General features: G+C 33.0%; 1 protein-coding gene across 5 annotated transcripts in view; it reads left to right on the forward strand.

Moving 5' to 3' along the window:
• The window catches only part of LOC124530076, a 267,561-nt gene that overhangs the window by 229,103 nt on the left and 16,795 nt on the right, over positions 1-21,663 (forward strand). Inside the window, exons 1-2 of one of the 5 annotated variants that reach the window (XM_047104066.1) lie at positions 101-510; positions 7,208-8,021. The exons of 2 other annotated variants lie outside the window; for them this stretch is intronic. In XM_047104066.1, coding sequence (XP_046960022.1) covers positions 7,352-8,021 — 670 coding nt within the window. In that variant the 5' untranslated portion in view covers positions 101-510; positions 7,208-7,351. Of the gene's footprint in view, positions 1-100; positions 511-6,693; positions 8,022-10,431; positions 10,630-21,663 lie in introns of those variants that run through there. 2 more of the 5 variants (XM_047104067.1, XM_047104069.1) reach the window with 2 other exon arrangements.

Raw genomic sequence — 21,663 nt, forward strand, 5'->3', positions numbered from 1 at the left:
TCAGCTAACCAGACTCATTCATTACTATGCAGCCACAAAGGCCGTTGACTGACGTGACCGGCCCGGCCATAGTGGCCGCTATGTTGGCCTCCCTGTCGTACTTAAAAGTTGGCGGCCATGATACAACGCCGCCAACTTCACGCCACAGTAGTTGTTTATAGCTGCAGAGTACGTTATAATGTTTTGAATGTTTCGTGTATTCTTATTTTATAGTTTAAAAATTAGTTTTATCAATGGAAGCGACTAAATTATTACGTGTAAAATATTCTAATAACTTTTTGTGTGGTGTTAGTGATATAATTCGTGTTTTTGTTCGGACAAAGTACTGAATAGTAACTTCAGTGAAAGTGTGGTTATGTTGACAGTTGATTTGTTCAAAAAACAAAAACTAAATCGTTAGATTATAGATTTTTAAATTTATTTGACGTAGATAAATACATCGTTATAAGTGTGGAATGGATAATATTTTAAATATTACCGATGTGTACAATATTCAACAATACGTAAAAGGTTTATAATAATTAGTTATAAATATTTGATTTTCGAAATAATTATACAGTTTTGTTTAATTGAGAATTTACATAGTTATATAATTATTAGTAAAATTTAATTAAATCAATCAATATGTTAAAATGAATAATAGTAATAATCACAAACCCGTGACTGGTTTGACCCTGTCGTTATGGCAGATATGTTTGAAACTCGATAGACCTCGGAGCCCGGTCTTTAATTACCTTCACTATTTTGATTGTGACCTCAACATCTAATAATCTAGTTAGTAGTTACATATTAAAAATAAAACACTTGAATGACGAGAACAGCTTAAATTATAAAAAAAAAAAAAACAGGAAAGATTCGTGATTTATTTTTAATTCGTTGTCAGTTTTAATAATGCACTGGATTTAAATTATACTTCCTAATATTACGGTATGATACCACACCACTATTTCGGCCGGAAACCATTAAAAAAATGAGAAATTGGTATTCTTATGCTTGGTATGATTTTTTTAAAACACAAGAGGATGTGTGATTTTAAATTAACATAGTAATTTTTATTATTTCATTAAGTATTCGGTAGAGCTCGTGTCTCGAGTCTCGTGAACAAGACATTCGTAGATAATGTGGAAATATCGATCTCCTAAAAAATAAAAAACATGGTAAATATCCCGTATTTAATAACTGTAATAACAGCGGTATATGATACTTATTATATTACTAAAGAAAAATAACGATGAATTTGAAGCTCGAGTGTGACACCCTTAAATTCACAATTTCTCGGAATCCATGTTTAGTACGCCTTCACGGTCTCAAAAGTCTTCTTCAAATTTCAAGTATCTCTCAGTAGTCAGAATATTCACTTTTATATATTGAATATATTTTCCTGAGCTTATGTAATAACAGTTATTATTTGACTTACATTAAATGAAAGGTTAAAATCAAACACATACTAAATCATTGTAATAAAATGGAGCTTAACATTTTGTTTCTTTTCATTCAGGAGATTAATAATGGACATTATTAAATGAGAAATGAATATTGTGGAAAAATACGATTCCATTATTATTCTCAAACTTGCTCAATAATGAAAAGAGGTCATACCTTTTAGTATCGTGCTATACACAACAGACATGACTAAGTAATAGGGAAAATAATTGTTTTGATTAATATTGCTACATAACGTCACTATCGCGTGTTCAGACATCATATTAAAATTCTAACATAAGCGTATTCGTTTAGTTTTGTCGACAGTTACCTCTCGACTGCTATTTTCCATGATCAATTAAACTTTTATATAATAATTTCTTTTAATAAATAATAAATTCATGATTTTTGGATATTGTTATATAAGTTTCCCTTTTAATGGAACAAGAACATCCACACTTCTAAAAAATAATCAAGCTACCTCAGTGCCACCACCGTTGCCATAGGAAGTATTTAACTACATATATATTTTAGAAACTTCCTGGCTAAACATTTTTTAATTTTAGTAGATTTATTTGTTACATATTAAATTTATAATGACTAAGTATATAATCTACTTGATTTCCTCGCTTCTTTTGAGGGCTAAGGTATTTATTTCTGAACCGGTGTTATTGTTTGACAACATAACAATACATGTAACACCATAAGCTGCATAAAAACTTTAAATTTTACGTTCTTTAATAAAATATAAATACATTAACAAAACGCCAAATACATAAAAATGTATATATTTATTAAACATACCTGCAGAAGCTTTTTTGTACAGGGTTGGGAGCTACCCTAATATTATTAAAGGCATCTACTACCTGCTCGGTAACGTAATTCTTTCAAATAAGTTTACCGGTTTTTACAAGTAAGGATATGTTTTATTGGTCCTTCCTTTCTATTCTTTTATTAAATTCAAAACTTTGCTAGAAGATTGGCAAACGTCTACTGACGTCAAATGTTTGTGTAACTTAAACTTGGAGTTTTCTTAAGTTTGCGATTTCTTTACATTTATATAAAAGTAATTTATATCTAGAAGTGTTTTTCTGTCATTGGTTTTACGAGTAGCGTGTTTACGACGTCGTAAATAGTTCAGAAGTGCAATCCAATTCTATTTTGCAAAAATAAATAAATATGTAAATTGAAGTAAAGAATGTTCGGACCAGATGTTACGAGTTCTTATATAAATGACCGTCATTGACGTTTCCCCGAGGTTCTCATTTGTATCAAGAAATGGCAATAATCGCGTTTGATAGCTATATATGTTCATTCTAAATACACATTACAAGATCTACATTCCAATAAATAAAAGGAAAGGCAATATTTTTATGCTTTATAACGTGCTCACTGCAATGCGACGTTTGTGAAGAATATTATTTCTTCCAAAGTTAAATAATACTCCGAGAGAAATTGACTATCGCCGTTAAATTGTTAAAATAATAATTGAATTCTCTATAATTGAGTTTACAACTGCGATGTAGGGTATCGACTGACTGATTGTCAAAGTTAGACGAACAGAAGTTGAAGGTGAATATTAAATCGATTTAGAAGTAACCTTCAATCACAAGTTATTCGAAGTCATGGGCTTAGTTTACACACAGGATATAAAGTTTGAAGTGTACCCATCGTTACATATAGTCCGGAAGACGGTATAGTTTCTATGAAACGACTTTCAAGTTCAAATTAATGTATCACATATCTTTGAAAATCATACCTAACTAATATGTTCTTTTTTCCCTATTATCGATACAATATTACTAAACGTGGAAATATAAATAAAATATGAGGACAGGGAGAAATATAAATTTTTTGAACACCGTTGTTCCTAATTATAGTAAGTAAGCATAGTTTTTCAAATCTTCGCTAGTGTTAATGTGTCGTATGCACCACTGTTTTTGATATGATAATGAGCACAGTGATGAAAATTAAAGAATAATGATACCACATCTTAAAATGATGAAAACCTACATGACTTGCATTTCGAACAAATTTTCTCTTCTCTTATTTTTTATATTGATGACTCAAAAGGTCTGCAATAGTTTGGTAGATATGTTAGGCTGTGTAGTATGCTCTGTTTGCTATCCGATTTGTTTTGTTTGGTAACAAAATAAATCGGTTGACAAACGGTTGGAGAGAATGAGATGGTACTGCATATCAACAGTTTGTTTACTTATATACCTATTGACATTCATTTATTTTTCTAGACTGTTACTATAATCTAAAGAATACGGCATACAATTCATAAGAAATAGAAAAGTGATTGACGTATATCAAAATCAAAATCGAAAATCTAAATGAACTTTATTCAAGTGGGCTTTTACAAGCACTTTTGAATCGTCATTTAACAATTAAGTGAAGCTACCACCGGTTCGGAAAGTAGATTCTACAGTAGTTACTCTTTTTCAATATTTAAAAAATACAATGTCATGTTAGTTAATACAATTATTTAAATTAATATATCCTGACTGGAAGTCAACAGGTATTATTTCCACGCTTTTTATCATCTTCAAAATGTTGTATCGAATAATATGCCTTTTTGCCAATGTAATATTTATAAACGATTTGAATTTACGAAACGGCAAAGTTAAATATTACTGACTGAACCTTACAGAGAGCGACAGATTATTTTTGAAACAATAATTATCTCGTACATCAGTTTTTACACGTTTGGAGTATTGAATACCGTGAAAACACATATACATATATCAAATTAAGTTACCATTAGGCGGCATCGAATATTTATCCCAAAAAAATAGACGATTAATCAAGTCTTTTCCAAAGTCCCACAAAAGACGGGAGCAAAAGTTGTGTGTAAAGTTAGAAAGATACTTTTACTGGCTCCTTGAATACGATAGCTTCGTATTTCCAGCATTTTATAGCTACGACAGACATCTTGTTGCAAAGTTCTAACAAGGAATTTAAACGTAAATACAATTATATACTTTAACTTTAATTAAAAACGACTGACGATAGGACTAATATCAAAAACATTTTCCTCATTGTTTGGGTCGACGCAGTTACTTACAAGGAAAAGGTTTTATTTGTTAAACATGCCTGAACTGATGGATGCCACACAAAAATCGATCTTACTCGCCTCTTGGGACGACTACAAATTTCGATTGGGATAATTTATACTATAGAGTGGAATCCAATTAGTAAATAGTTAATTCAATAGCGAGTTTAGATACAAAAAATATGCGATAGTATTCTTGTACATACTTTTGAATATTGATATCTAAATAAAAGAATATAATACAATAAGATATTGAAGTACTTTGTTGAAGTTGTCATTTGTCTACAAATTTTGAAAACCTGTCGACGATCACTTCAAAAATTATATTGAATAAAGTGATCGTTTTAAATTAAACGTGTTTCGGCGTGATTTTCCATGTGTTGAGTGTTTATCACATGATTTGTCAAATCAAACCTGTCTTTTATGTACGTTTATATTTTCAACATATTAATTCATTAAAAATGAAAATATCTATGTTATTATGCAATAGGAAATTATTAATATTCCATTAGAAGCATGATATGTGTGTATCTATAGAAATATGTCAGTGCTTAGATGTATAATAAATATTTACTATCTTTAGAGAATGACAGCCGATTTAGCCATTTTGCCGACGAATATTGAATATCCCGAAGGGTTGTAAGTTGATAGTGTTGACAAAATAAATTGCATCCATGCATTTCCTTAATCATTCTTCATTCCGCGTTATCTATTATTTTATTAAATTTTCTCTGCATTTTAACAGAACATCAAAATTTTATTTCTGAAGTCTTTAACAAATAATAATCACAAATCTATTCACCTTAATCAGTATTTAATAGGCAGTCGTTAACTCCTCAAACCCTGATAAGAATACACAATTTTTTGAACAACGCCTTTAGATAAACAACTACCGATGTCGACTTCTTTTTAAACTTCAGGTAGTATTGCTTCAGCGTATGCAAGCATTGGATAATAAGTCATATATTTTACAATTATAATATGCGCAGTATAAGTTGACCGACCTGAACCTAAAACTACAGACCTAAATGTCCAATCCACATCAACAACACTTACAGCGCGTCTTTTAAAGCATTTCTGCCTCGCACAATCACTTCGTTGACCCAGCTATCGCTGACGATTTTTTTGTACCCATAAAGATTCGATTGGAAACCTTGCAAAAAAGACCGTATAAAATGCAATGCATCTTATCTAGTTATACAGACACACACTAGCGGTGGTAGTCACTTTTTATCTCTTTAGCCTCCTGCTCTTTTGCCATCTAAACCAAAAGAGGCACAGGGGACGTAGTACCTTCGTCCCCAAGGTTGATGGATTGGTAATGTAAAAAATTGTTAATCATTCTTTCAGTGTCATTATCTATAAACATCCATTTGCTAGTCCCCCTCTGAACGGTAAATAAATGAATATCGTGATTGTTACCGTTACCAAGTTATATTTACTTGAAAGCTATGCAAATGTTGAAGTATGCGAAAAGCATTTCTTACTTATTTTCCAGCCGACATACCAGTTTTATTCGTAAAATATCTGTATCTGCGCAGTCACTCGTAACTACTTCTGACCGGACAACTTAGATCATGCGTATTACAATTAATAATTGAACAATGATGCGTTAGCAAACAGGCTTAACGCATCATTCGTTCATTGCTATCGATAGTATTTTTAGAATTTATTAAATAACTTCAATGCACAGTTATGACATTTTATTTATACACTTACAATAGCGGCAAAGTTCTGACTAACTTACCGAGAAATTGAAAATTTGCGATTATTATTGTTATGTGGGCAAACTAAAGAACGAATTTAAGAAATTTTGTGGTTTTTTTTGGAATACATTGACGCTTAAAAAATTTATTCCCGGGTTAAATTAAATCAACCAAACGTCGTTCAAATTCATTTTGTCCTGAATCTTGAATAATGCTCTCAAAGACATAAATTACTGTTTGTTTGGTTACGGGAAATTCTAAGGATTCCCTTTTTTTAGTAGTATAATATAAAATTACATTAAATTGAAGTGTTTAAATTTCATCGGGGCAATTTTAATTGGCTTTTGTTCAATAATTTTCGTTAAAAACGCTGCAGCCAAATCTCTTGGAAAGCTTCGAACTTTTTAATAATTTTAATAAAGGCAGTTCTTATCATGAGAAAAACCTCGAATCGACAACTTTAGCCTCATTACCGAAGTTGGCAATCTTAAAAAAAAAAGAACATTTTTAATACTTTGAAGTTCATAAAGTTGAAAAGCTTAAAGTTTACGGATCAGACCGTTCAATATAATGTACTATGACAGTATTTTACACTGAATAGTCATAAAAGTTATCGCTATCTTTATCGAAACCTGCTAGGAAATGAAAATTTTATAACGAAATAAATCGCGTCTACGCTCAGCTCAGAGCTTGTTCCTACCGCGCCATAGATCACGTCGGCTTACAAGCATAATGTAATACTATTCACAAGTACATCACGTGGCCAGTGCATTATTTTAAATCGAAATGTTTAAAGTTAAGTTATCTCATTAACGACGTCACAGTAAACAAATCTGTCTTTCTGACAAGCGTACATTTCAAATAGTCATATCAGCATAACTATCTTATCAAATCAAGAGATTGAGCAAATGAGATCAGTTTATCACAATCAGGCGGCCGCGTCCGCCGTGGGCAAAGACCGGGCTCTTGAGAGGTCCGGGGTCGTACCGAGCCCTACCAGAACTTTGATTGTTGTTGCCAGCATTCAGCGGGCCGACGCCACTACGAGTGAACGTCGGAAAGAAAACGACTCGCGTAACTATCGTTCGACTGAATAGCGCGCGCGTAGTCGATCGTGACGTGCAATGCCCAGGGCCCCGCGCGCCCCTTCACCCCTCGCAGGGCTATGGAGACCCTCCTCGATAAGTTCAAGAAGGAGCAAGGAGGACTACGAAGGTCCCGATCCGTCCGCGCTTCCCTACGATTGATTGGAAACCGTTGGCGATCCACTAAAGACGAGGACGCGTCCGACGAAATTGAATCGATCAAGCGTGACAACGTCGTGCTCACACAGATATTTAACGGCGAGAAGGATTACAACGTCGCGTACACGGGCATCGACGGCACGTACAAAGCGAAGACGCCCAGCATGGCGAAGCGGAAGCAGGAACCCGTGAAACTCAGGAAGAAGAGCGGAGACATCGACTTGACGATGAAACCGCAGCGGCACAAGCGGGTCGAGAAGACAAAATTCAGTGATCTATTTAACAAGAAACAGAAGAGCATCTCTGCGAAAGAACTCCTGGTTCCCGAGAAGATACCCCCGAAGGCTGCGGCGATTCTGCACATCAATTCCCCGGAGAAAGATAAAGGAAAAAGGAAATTGAAAGGCATGGGCAAATCGGAGAGCGCCAAGCTGATAACGGAGCTCGCGACGCACCGGCGGACGCGCCGGGGCTCCGAGAGCGATATGACGTGCGGAGGGCAACCACGTGGCTGCGTCAACCAAGCGTTCGTGTACAGCACTCCGCCTAAGGATAGGAAGCAGATACCTTTATCTCCGTCGGCCTACTTGAGTACGTACCGTGTTTACTTTTATTTAGAACCCAATTCATTGCACCCGATATGGTCGATTACGTTGACTCAGATTTAGTACGCAAACAACTCCGAACTTTGCACAATTAGGCCGCAACCATATCATGTTTGCGTTGCCTAAATTGCTACTTTCAATAAATAATTAATTAACACTGCGCTTCATCGGGCGGTACGGGTATCAATTAATTACATTTATCATATCATGACTTACCGAAAATTGTATTGATTGCGCTGTCACTCTATGATTCTTTATAAATATAGAATTAATTGAATTGCTCAATAGCCTTATGAGATGTCTAATAAATGTAAAATGAATTTCTGTGTACATATGATTCATCTTATGTTTGGTGGTTCTTTTATCATATTCTTTGTAGATATTATCGATTTTTGAACTAGTGAACCTAATTTAAAGCGCTAACACGCACACTCGACCTTTTTTACCCTTCACACAACAACCAAATTCAACTATTAAACACACGCAATGATTGCAGATAGCAATCTCGGTATATATTACAGCATACACTCAAACCTGCAAGAACAATATGAATTTTAATGTTATTATAAAACAATAACATAACGTAACCAGTTTCTGACATTATGACTAAAGATTAACTTACCGGTTAAACACTAATCCCTCACTGATTGTCGATTACGTCATCAGCTACCACCATCCATTGCCTATCCAGATTTACATTTTATATGAATTTGATTAGCGTTTCAGAAAGGTAAAGCTATTCCAACGTGCTCTTACTTACCTTTTTGTAGAAGTCTCACTTCAACTTTTATAGGAATTGTATCTGTCAAGTAAATATAAAACCAGTCCCAACTAACCGAATATCATCGCTTTCGCCTTCACTAGTATTAATTTAAGAATATCAATATTTTTCAAAACGTTCTTAAATAAAACAGGCACTCAAATTTGTCATATTCAAGTAGGGACAAAAAATATTTTAAAATGAATTCTGGCGCTGGTTAAAATTATTAGTATTTTTAGTATTTATTAGTATATTTTACAGAGAAGAACCAGCTAGAACCTTCTGAAGACACACTAATATACGAAATAATATATGTTGTGTGGAATGAGCAACTATTTATTTAGGTATGGTTTAATGAAATAATAAAACAAAATAAGTATTTTGATAATGTTTAAAATAATAAAGGTCAAACGTCAAAGATGGGATTTAGTTCGTAACAAAAAGTGTGTGTATATATTTAATGAGCTTTTATCAACGGTAGTTACTAGGCAAATTATTTATTCTGTAACCTAATTTGATATATTTTTATTAATTTTACATTATTTCTACGTAGATAGCTTCATATTTTGGTTTGATTTGTTTGTTTCCTTTCTCATTTAAATGTCCATATCACCTATTATTAAGATACCACTTAATTAAACTGTTTGTGGGTCAGTAATACATTGCGTTAGTTAGTATTTTGTTGGTGATCTAATAAATAAATACGTTCACGTTTTGTAATCAATATTAAACCTCATTGTTTCGTTTTGCCGGCCAGTGGTCAAACTAAAGACCGAGAAAATGTAATTAATACGCTATCTCTAAACATTACCGTTTTTTTTAATAAACTTATTTATTTTTAAACTATATGTTTGATGAGTATTCTCATCAAACTTAGATACTCAATTTCATTTCCCATCCCATGATTGCGAGAACACTGTTTCCCGCTCATTCGACTGGTCATCCTTAAATATGGCGACCATGGCCGAAATTTGACGATAATAATGTCTTGATTTTCCTTTAAAACATTACAACTTTTAAACGAAACTTTTTATTTCAATAACTTTTTAATCTTTGTAGTGGTTGTCATCGTATGGCCATAAACATTGCATCACTCCAAAATTGGATTCGTGATTGCATAAGTATAAATATTCACCTCATGTCAATACACAATTCTGAATAAAAATTACCTTTTTAAAATATACATTCCAATGCTAAATATAGAGAGTTAAAGATCACATCATTTGAATAAACGATAAAATTGATGAACGTTATAATTAAAAAATACTTTTACGACTTCTTATCGTGTTTGTGTCAAATAGCAAAAATTTAAAAAAAGAACTAAACAACGGAGATCGTATCTTATTGAAACATCACTCTTTTTATTAGTTATTCTTTAATCGATGTACATATTAAAACTTAAATGCTATTTAACACGTCAACTGGACGATGAAACAATCGGCCCGCGTTTCATAACGTAGTAATATGTGTAATTTCCTTAATTTTAAGATATTTATGTGCATTAACCGCATTAAAGTTGCGTGAACTGTGACGCCCGATTATAATCCTAGGCATAATAACAACATTCCTTTGCCTGTTTGATTTCGAAGTATAAAAAAAAACACTAGTATTTTGGAAGCATTGCAACTGTTTATATTATATATTTTACCGATCGGTGTAGATTTAAATTTGTGAAATGTGTGTGGTTGGCAAATTATTTATTTTTTATGATTAAGATGGATTTCCCCGTGTGATTAATAGTGAAATAAGATAAGAATAAAAATGTATTCACATAATCGTCTACAGAAAACGAAATATTCATCTGGATCTAGAAAAAGTCGGATAAATCGTAGTGGTAATTTTTAACTTTATTTATTTCCAGTTAAGCTTCGTACCTTTGCCGCACAAAAAACTACCAAACAAAAAAAAACTTATAACGGATATATAGAGTACCATGAAACCTTTTTTCGTATTTAAAAACAAAAGTAAATTTATCACAAGTCGTCACAAGAACGGTGCGTTTCACCGCCGATCGTGAGAATCGTCTCCATACAAACCCGGTGCGACTTCCCATTAAAGATAGCAAATTACAAATGATAAAAGTGCATTGTTGAATAAGTTTTTAGTATGTAATCTCTACTTTACGTTTATCTTTCAAACTTTTTTTTCTTCCCTCATTGTGTATCCGATGTTTTGTTTTGCTAATTTCCAAATAAACTAAACAAAATAAATGCTTATATTCTAGTAAATTCAAAGCTAAAACTTCTCTTTCATTCAGTATTGCCACGCTAAAAAAATATCATATGTTTTATTAATGGCATATTTAAGTGTCATTAATTAAAAGGAAGGTCTTTCAAAAATAGCGCGGAAACCTCGACAGCAATACTAAAGTTCCTGTAATGATAGTTACCTCGTTAATATAAGTGTGATAATATGTGATCATATGACATTCCTTCCTCTGAAAATACAATATGTAATGATGATATAGTATTCCTCTGAAAATACCCGCGAACTAATCAACACTGCTTATTTGTTTGTTACTTATTAGATAAAACATACTAGACTTGTTTGTTGCCAAAGTTTAGGTAATTATTTGCATATTTGTATTATTATAAATAAGATAACTCAGTTGTCTCAGTGGAGAGATTAGGTGAATCTCAACCGAAGGTGACAGATACAAATCCGATTGAGACATCCCTGACTTCCCATGTGGCCATGTCATCCTTCATTGCATTGAAGGTAACCATCACGAATAAGCCTGTAGGTTTTTTTGTGATATAGGGAAGTAGACAAACAATTGGGCCACCTGGTGCTAAGAACCAATTTGTATTGACCATTTCTAATTGCTAATGCGTCACCAACCTTGGAAAGTAAGATGTTATGTCCCCATACTGAATGTCTGTCAGTAGATTATCTGATGAGAGGTGGGCCCATATGTAAGAGCACAAAGCCCTACAAGTAACGGTGTAACAGATAAAATCCTGCCACTTGTTCCTGACCCTCACAGGTGCAGTAGTTATACATTTGCGGTTTACCAGAACTTACCACCCGATATTTGCCATCGATATCTCTGACTCAGTTACACAATAAATTTGTAAACGATGAGCATTACACTTGGAATGTATATATTTAGTGTTTCGAGTGTAATCATTTTGTTTAATTAAAGTATTAGATCATTTCTTTGTTTAAATGTGTTCAATGTTCAAACTACATATATTGTTATCGTTCACCCTCCGTGGTCGGGTGGAAAATAAACTGCAGGTTTGTTTTTCTTCACGGAATATTGTATATATTCTTTTTCCGTAGTTTGTATTTGCCATAAGCAAATAACCGTATGCGTTCCAATACGAGGTAATTTTTACCTAAAGAGTTATTTGACAGGAATCGCGTGCTACCTATTCTATGTTAGTAGTACCACGCTGCCTTCACGCAAATGCCAACAACGAAAAACAACGGAAGAACAAACAAACGGTTAACACATATAACAAATAGCCAAATTAACGTAAAGGATCACTTAAAGGAAAACAAGTGTTGTATTTCATAAAACCTTTTCACACGACTTTCTATGCTGTCCAACAACTGGGCCCTTAACTTTCAAGTCCCAGCATCCAGGAGCTCCAGATTTGATACCATGTAGTATTCCCAACAATTTATTAGACGTAATGTTTTATATATAGTCTTTTATATTACATAGTTTTTTGTTGTTGTGATAAGTATAAATATACCTATCCATAAACGGTTGATGAATGAAAATTTGAAAGTTCGAATTAGGAATTCGTTTTTTTTTTTAAATAATGATGTGAAATATAAAGGCAATTATTTTTATTTGTGCCCAAACATAATGGGACCTGGTTATTTGAATTATGATATCATGCGATTCGAGTTATGTAAGTGGGCAGAATCGCAGTGTGGGAGTCTTCGGACGATATTGTGTGGAGCGTTACGAAACAAGTGGTTATCTCGAAAGTGGAGACATTGACCTGCCGTCGGAGTCGGTCGAGGGATTTGATATTTATTAGCTTTCTCAATTCCTACTGCTCGTCTTGTTGACCGTTGATCTCTTTCGAGTTAATTCGACGCCGTGAACTTGTATCCCAAATTATCTAATTTCCTATCTTTAATTGACAATCAATCAACCAATAAAGATATCGGTCATTCGATCCTGCCTCATAGGCTTATTGTTTTAAGCATTAATATAAGCGTCTTTAGGTTATAATATAATATTATTTTTTGTATTTATATAATTCAATATAAATATATACAACTTGGGTTAATGTCGTCGCCTCTCTAGGCATGGTGGTCCATTAATGAGACGATTTAGACAAACAAGACTTCTTTAAAAAACTTGCAATGCTGTCACGGTATCTAAAAAAAAGTAGAATAGTCTTTTTTTAATAAATCTAAAAGCTTTTTACTAAGGAATATTAAAATACTATGAACTGAGAAGAATCAGCAAAAGAAAAATAGCGGATTTTTTTCTAACACAATTGCATCCGGTATTTTTTTTGAGTTTATATATGTAACGGATACATACCGTATGTGTCCATTACATAATTAAAATATATGCTACATACTTTCAATAAATCTTCGAATATAATTTATCAATTGATAAATACGTATAAAGAGCTCTACCGTGCCGAGTATCCGCTGTTGGTCGTACACTGATTTGAACTTGCACTCGCGACATCCTCACGCTTTCCACGCTCGCAGATGCGGTGATGACATAGATGCAAGATAGCACATGCAAGTGAGCCCGAAACCGTGCGACCACTTCGCCACCTCAGTCACAACAATGCTATTCGAATGGAGTGACATGGTCGACTTCTTTACATGCGGTCAGTTCCATTTTCAAAATTAACGGTTATAATCTGTGTTCAAGTGATGTGAATTTTGCAAATTTATAACGGTGTCGATGTTTTTTTTATTTCCGCTCGTTCCTGTGTCCGATTTTGTCAATCTCGTGTCGCGTTCCGCATGGTGACCTAGGCGGCTGTTTCCGCGATCGGGTACCTACACACGATGCATCACTGTTACTTTCGAACTGTTTTTACATGGACATGTAATTGAGTAATGATTGCCCACGCGATGTCGACGCACGGAATCGAAGTCACGAGAAATTTAAAACAATACGTGTTACAGTTGAATGTGAAAAAACAGCGATGCATTTTCGTAATTGTCGTTTGTAAGCCATACGTTATGGCGCTCGACTCAACCATGGGAAATTACTTAATCGACTTGTTTATGGATCGATTTGTGTTAATGTTGCGATATTGTTTGTGTTTCGTTATAAGAAACAGGCTTAACACACGGTAAGGGTAGAATATTCATTCAAAAATGTAAATGCTGCATTTCATTCTAAAACTAGCTTCGTTATGGTTTCGCCAAAAAAGAATAAAAAAAATCTTTCATCAACAAAAATATTAACAAAAAGAAGCTATTTCCTAACTCCTAAAAAGTTTTTTTTTTCTTGTGATACTGAAACAAATTTATGTACCTTAACTTGCTCGAAATAAAGTATATTTATTTTATTAAAGTCTAATTCTTCTAATTTTTCTGTATATGTATTTGATTACTAATACCATAATTGTATTAGGGACTATAAATATAGCTTAAATTTTTTGTCATACAGATTACATAAGGCCTCGCAGTTGTGAGCAATCGAATTAAGTATTAATTCACAAAAAATTGATTGGCTATTGATTGATCGGTAAAAAAACATGCGTCTAACTAATAATATCAACGGAAATACGAAAGAGTTTATAATGAATCCTCGTAGTAAACAATTTTACTACGAAATTATTTTGTTTTTTAGAGATTAGAGAGAGATAGGTAGATTCTACCGAAAAGAACCGGCAACAAACTCAGTAGTTACTCTTTTTCAACATTTAAAAAAATACAGTCATGTTAATACAATTATTTGAATAAATTAATATATGTATTACATATATCCTGCCTGGAAGTCAACAGGTATTAATTCCACGCCTTTTTATCATCTACAAAATTTTGTATCGAATATACTATAATATACCCCTTTTTACCGATGTATTTTTTATAAACAATTTGAATTTACGAGACGGCAAAGTTAAAAATGTCTGCGGAATGAAAATGTTAATGAGACGGCATCAAGTTGTGAAAAAACTCGCAATGAGATTGATTGATAGACACACACATACAATTACCAAAACAAGACAACATCTCTGGTAGGTGGTTAGTGTAATATACAAACATTAATTTACTATAGACAACACCCAGTCACCTTTTGGTATCATTTAATAGTATAAATACTAGTCATATAGCCAGGGTAATTGCAGCACATAATTTTATACATATTTATTTAGGTAAAGTAAAGTAAGGATAAAACTTGTTTTAGTAGCGATCTGTATGCTCGTATCTGACTTATTATGTATTCATTGTCTCCCATAAAATAAGTATAATGAATAAATACATTTCGAAGCGTGGTGTAACATCACAACTTTTTATTCGTCGACCTATTTACTTCTGATGTCTTTCCAGTACAAATATAAAAATAATTAAAAATATCGTCCGTTGTTAGCACACCATTGTTCTTTATTTTTACTCTTAATTAGCAGAAATTTGTCGCAATAAAACAATAGCTGTACGTGTACGTAATCAAGTTGACATATAATCGCAACAGATATGAAGTAAAAATTGCTTAATTAACGAACCCTTCGCGTAGAGTCGCAGAGATTAATTCATTTTGTTTATTTTTATTTAATAAGTTAGGTTTGAATAGGCGTATACTACTGACTATATGCCTGCCTTCCTCTCGTAGTCAGTCTACATGATGCGATGTTGTGCTGTTCTCTATTTACATATATCACATACAACAACTCTAAAATTTATTTCAACACATTTATATAGGCAGAATGATAAATGGGCAAGGGTAACGTGTATCGGGTAAGGGTGGTGACCACCGGAAAGAAGTATTGGCGCTGTAAGAAAACAAACTAACACTTACATCGCTAATCTTGGGTTCTAGGGTTATGTCCCTTGCGCTTGTAGGTTCTTAACCCTTCAAACAGAAAAACAATAATACCGATTTTTATTGAATATGACTAACTACTCAAGCATTCTCAACAAATACTGCCCATTCCACGAATCGCTTCACCAACCTTTAGATCTTAGATGTTATATCCCTTAAGCCTGTAATTACACAGGTCCACTGACCTTTTAAACGGCAGCAAATACTTAAAATGTGACGTGTGTACCTACCAACCTTCACCCCCCCCCTACCAATAAGTAATTCGACAAGTTAAATTAATGCTCGCAAAAGCGCCAAAGCACCTCATCCACGTCCTCAGAGGTTTCTGAAATAGTAGCGCAACTTTATAACATGTACAAATCGAAAACCACGCAAGCGAAGTCAGTGGCGATACCTCATTAAAATTATATATTTAGTTAAGTGTATTTAGTTAAGTTTTTAATGGAAATCGCTTAAATATAGAAAACATTTTAATGGATTCCGTTGCAGACTAAAATTTCTATAATATTCATTTATTTTAATGAATTATAAATAAGTATCCGAAAAGTCGCAACGATTAATGTTATTTTTATTTATGTATTAATGGAAAACCACGTCACATATTTACATTTATTATTCGAGTTTAGATTTTTCTTAAAGCATTTTTAGTTTGGTTTATAAACAAAACAATTAGTAAAGTTTTTTCTTACAAATGAATGGAATTATTTTTGCTGTTATTCCTTTCTCCACCACCATCCGCGGTATTATTATTAGAATACATTTGTCACATTACAACAATGACATATATTATCATTATCCTTTAATTACCCTGATATTGTAGGGCAAACACTTTGTCCTAATACACTGCAAGAAAATGGATTTGGCAGACTACCTGCCAATTGCCTGCCTGATGTTAGTGCTATATCAAATGCGCTTAATAAGAAACATTATCTCAGTCTCATTCACGGCTATATCTATTGTATCGGAAGGAAAAAAAATCAACTGTATAATTCTAGTTTATGTCAAAACATAATTAGTTTCACACAATTTGGTTTATAGAAAAGAAACTTGACAGAACATCCGGCATCACAGCATTATAATGGCAATTATGTGTCATTCGTAATGATTACCATAATTATCAAATACGCATATTAACACCTAGCTTCCTCCAAACTGACTGAGCCAAGATGGCTCAGTGGTTAGAACGCGTGCATCTCAACCGTTGATTGCGGATTCAACCCAGGCAAGGACCACTAAATATTAATGTCTAATTTCTTAGAAATTCCGGCACACGTGTATTCCAATTACCCGCATTCGAACAGCGAAATATGTTCCAAAGCTTCTCTTTGAAAGGGAGAGGAGACCTTAGCCCAGCAATGGGAAATTTACAGGCTGTTGTTGTTTTTGTTTATTCCGCCAAACACATATTTATTAGTATTATAAGCTATACCCCATGAAATCGCACGTGGATGTGAAAGTATTATTCATTACAATATAAAGAAAAACATTATAATGATTTAAGTACCGAGCTGAGCGAACTGACAAACACAAAATATTTTATTACAGTATTGACGTAATTAAACATGACAGCATTTCATAAATATTAATAAATTGAGACGCTGTGGAATAAATTAAAGAGTTCCTATTTAGTATACATTATATATAAATTATATTTCCATCATATCATAAAAATATATAAGTATCAGTTGTATTTATATATGCAAATACAAAAGATTTACTAGTACGTAGTGAGCATTCTGAATGAGGTGTTTTATTAATATGATAGACGTACAAGATTATGTTAATCTCGGTTTAAAGTAGTGATAAATAACCGATGATATTATGATATGATGAACACATGAGAATATTTTATAAGAATTAGATATCTACAGCTTTCCTCTCGATGCTTTCCTTCAGTACTGATCATATAAATATTATAAAGTAAAGTAAGCACATGAAAATTCAATGGGTCTGAACTCGCAATAATCTGTTTAGAAGCTCGCGTTCTAATCACTTAGCCATCTTGACTAGGTTTATCACTAATGAAATTGCATTGGCATTTCAATTTAATACAATTACAAACACCTGTTATATATTTCAAAGCTTTACTTTTAAAAACCATCAAGATATTTTCACTTTATTCATGTGTACACTTTGTTTATGTATGTGTGTGTGTGTGTATTTATCAACCAAATATAAACAAACATAAATATCGTCAATTGCGGATAAATCCGCTACTTGTCGATTCCGAAGGGTTAAACGCTCACCTTCAATCCTAATAATAATTTGTCGTGTGTTGCCAAATAAGGCTATTGTGACAAGTCGAGGCCTCACGACAACCTTCGTAACATTCAATTTGAAAATGAAAAGTCACTCATTAAAACTTAGGAGTGATATTTTTGTAACTCTATTCGTATTGTAATAAGGGTTATTTTGCAATGTTACGGCGCTGTTCTAAGCTTTTAAGTGTAGTAAGTGTAGACTAGCACGATCAATCATTAATGCTGTACACATTCTGTACGCCACTTATAACTGACACGTGGTATTTCTATGGTCTAGTGGCTAGTTATAAGGCCGCTCATACCGATTTGCTGCGTTCAAACCCAGGGTCGGGCAAATACAAAAAAAGTATTGGGTTTTTCTGTGGAAATATTCTCAGTAACTACTCGGAGTTTAGGACTAAAGAGTACCTATGTTTGTGCATATTCTTTCGGTCAATATGATTTGCGCAGTTGTCTAGTCTAGCTCGAGATTGACGGACGTGTCGGAAATCGGTCAAACGGAGATTATCATTTATCATTGTTATGATTTTATCAAATAAAGTAAACAAATATGATCGTTCTCAATTCTCAATAATCAAATCCCATAAACATTCATTTTAAATTTGTCAAATAGTAAATATGAAACTCATGTCAAAACACTTTAAGTTATACTCAAAACAAGATTAAATATTTATGATAAAAATGATGAGTTGGTGTAGCATGTAGAAAGTATAAATGTAATAGAAGGTATATATTCTTGAAAAAGAACCAAATAGTCTCCTGCAATTTCTTCTAGACAGAATATACATTATTTATATATATCAAAAAGTTTCTAATTTAATTACACCAATAGGCTCTGAAGCTTCCACAGTAGAGCAAGTAGTTTACTTTAAAACGTGATTAGATCAAAAGTTTTCAATAGGTATTAAATTTAACATTTATCAATTTAATTAATTTAAATATATTCAAAATTTTCCGTAAACATCTCAGGCGAATTAATAAAAATATTGTTAAATATTATTTACATGATAAAAAAAACATCTTGCGAATGAGGTATAACTATTTAAAATTCTTAGCATTTTCACATCCTCAAAAGACTATTGCATAAAACAAAAGGTTCATGGAAGTAACGATTTGCGATATTAACATACAATCCCGGACCTTGACTAACGAGTTGTTTTGAAGGCGAAAATATTACGAGAATATTATTAGAAGTGTTATCTTAAGTGGAAATGTTAACTTATCTGTTTAAATAATTGTTTTCTTAGTTGAAAAAAACAAATGCGCTAGAAAATATTTGGCACTAGTAATCATTGCCTTAATGAACGCCTTACTTTGTTATAATTCGTGTCTATCTCATTGTACTAATGGCTAACGACAGACAAAAGTCCAAACAAGGTCATAGGTCCTCCAACTAAAAATGCCTAGACAAACAACATAAAACATTTGGCCGTACGCCTGATCTCAGCAGTTGTATCGTGTTTGCGAATTATGAAATTAAAGAAATAGAAGATGCACTTTTATTTGCGCACAAATAAAGGACATTAAAAAGATCGTGCGTAAATAGCTGTAGTCTGGTATCCCTTGGCCTTAATTATCATCAAAAATTGATGATATATATGACGTTGTTAAAGAAATGATGAATTAAAGACATGTCCGTTGTTCTTTCCCAAAGCATTAGACTAATTCTAGTTCACTTCCTCAGCTGTTCCAAATACAAAAAGCTCAACCAATTCCGAATGCATTAAACGTTAATCACACACGCGGTAAGCAACGAGCACCGAGCACCGATCAAATTAATTACACGGGTCAACTGAGCCTGACGAGAGACGTTACTTCGTGTAATTAATGGAATCGGGACATAATTTAACAACGTCATTTGGCTCCGATAAAGCTTATGCATAACAAGTGACAGGATAACTCGGAACAAAAATCATATTAAAAGTGACACGCGCTAAACTGGCCATTAACAAATAGGATTTTCAATCTGTATCTTATATTGTAATTATATTTTGAAACAGATAAAAAAACATTTAAAGCTACGCATTAAAGCTTTATTAGGGTGGTTAGTTTATCTTGGTTTTGTCTTTAACTGTCATAATTGATTTTATATTAAAAAGAAAGAGATACAGCATTGTTTAACTCATCACTAAAACTAAACCAATGCCTTATAAATGTATAAAAATTGCACGCGCCATGTGGCCAAATATTTACGAAACAAAGATTAATTGGCTTACTCGAATCGAGTGCATGGATCTATCCCGCTAGACATCGAAGCCAAGCAAGTTGTTTGTGTTAGTAATATCATCGTTTAATGGACTGAACTGATTTTATGAAAACAAAGCGACTACTAGGTGAATTTTAAATTTATTCCACTTGTCCTTCGTTTAAAAGATATAACAATCATATAGGTTTCACAAAGGAATCCCAGAAAATAATCAAGAAAATGTTAGTGTGCCAAATGCTATTAAGAAATTATAATGTAAATAAACAAACCTTGGGAATACAATGATCGTATTCAGGCAATTTCAAATAAACAATATGACACGCATTGAAAATAACTAGAGAACCGTTCAACTTAAAGTGGTATAAAAACTTAATCATCCCTTTGAAATTCGTGAGTTGTAATAATTTTATTAAATTCCTGGATTATATAAAACTTTACATCGTTAATTTTTAAGGTTTTAATTTATATATTATAACATTTTCAAGTTCAGAACATGTTCAAACATATCAACATTGTCATAAAACTAATACGTTAAAGATTACCACTGCTGAAGACTCAACTAACTGACAAACAAAACGATCTCCGGTGGATTACCTTATCGCCAGACCATAAACACTCATTATGTTTCGTTTCGTAACGTTAATATCATTATTTATTATAAAACTAGTTATCGCCCGTGGTTTCTCTCGTGGTTTAGGGTTTGCCTATCATGTGTTAGGCCAAAAAGTAGCCTATGTCCTTCCTTGGACTAAAAAAAGCTTCATTCCAAAGTTCATTCAATTTGGTTCAGCGGTTTGGTCGTGAAAGTGTGACAGACAGATAGACAGACAGAGTTGCTTTCACGTTTATAATATTAGTATAGACAATAGAAGACATTACGATTTTCTAAATATTTAAACTTCAATTAATAACAATGATATAAAAAATAAACTCGGAAACATTGCGGGGCTCGAGAGTCGACTCATTAATATTTGTAGAATTTATTTAAACCAAGGTTATGGTTATGAGGATTTTTCGTTTGATCCCACGTGCCGCCGTGAAGTCTAGCTGTTGTTGGTGGTTTAGACTTCCGTCATAGTAGAACGTTTGTTTGACAACGTCTCGTTTTGACATTAAAATAATCCGTTAGGTGCGTGCAGCAACTAGCTAACTTGCTAAGGCAACCCGATGTGATGATGTGCATAATTCAAAGATTGCACGATTTATGTTCAATAAACATTTATCTTGTTTTTCTGTCAAGAAAACCCATTAGCAGGTAGCCATCTTAAGCTGGGAAGTAAAAAAACAAGCAGCGTTAGACCTTTGCCTTGACTTTCTCCGATCATTAAAAATTTGCCGTCGATTTATTATTATTTGAATTATTTTTAAACTTTTTGTTTGTTTGATTACATTTTTTTTTGTTTTGTTTTTCTGTTATTT

This window comes from Vanessa cardui, chromosome 5 (assembly GCF_905220365.1).
Source record: "Vanessa cardui chromosome 5, ilVanCard2.1, whole genome shotgun sequence".
NCBI classification, from domain to species: Eukaryota; Metazoa; Arthropoda; class Insecta; order Lepidoptera; family Nymphalidae; genus Vanessa; species Vanessa cardui.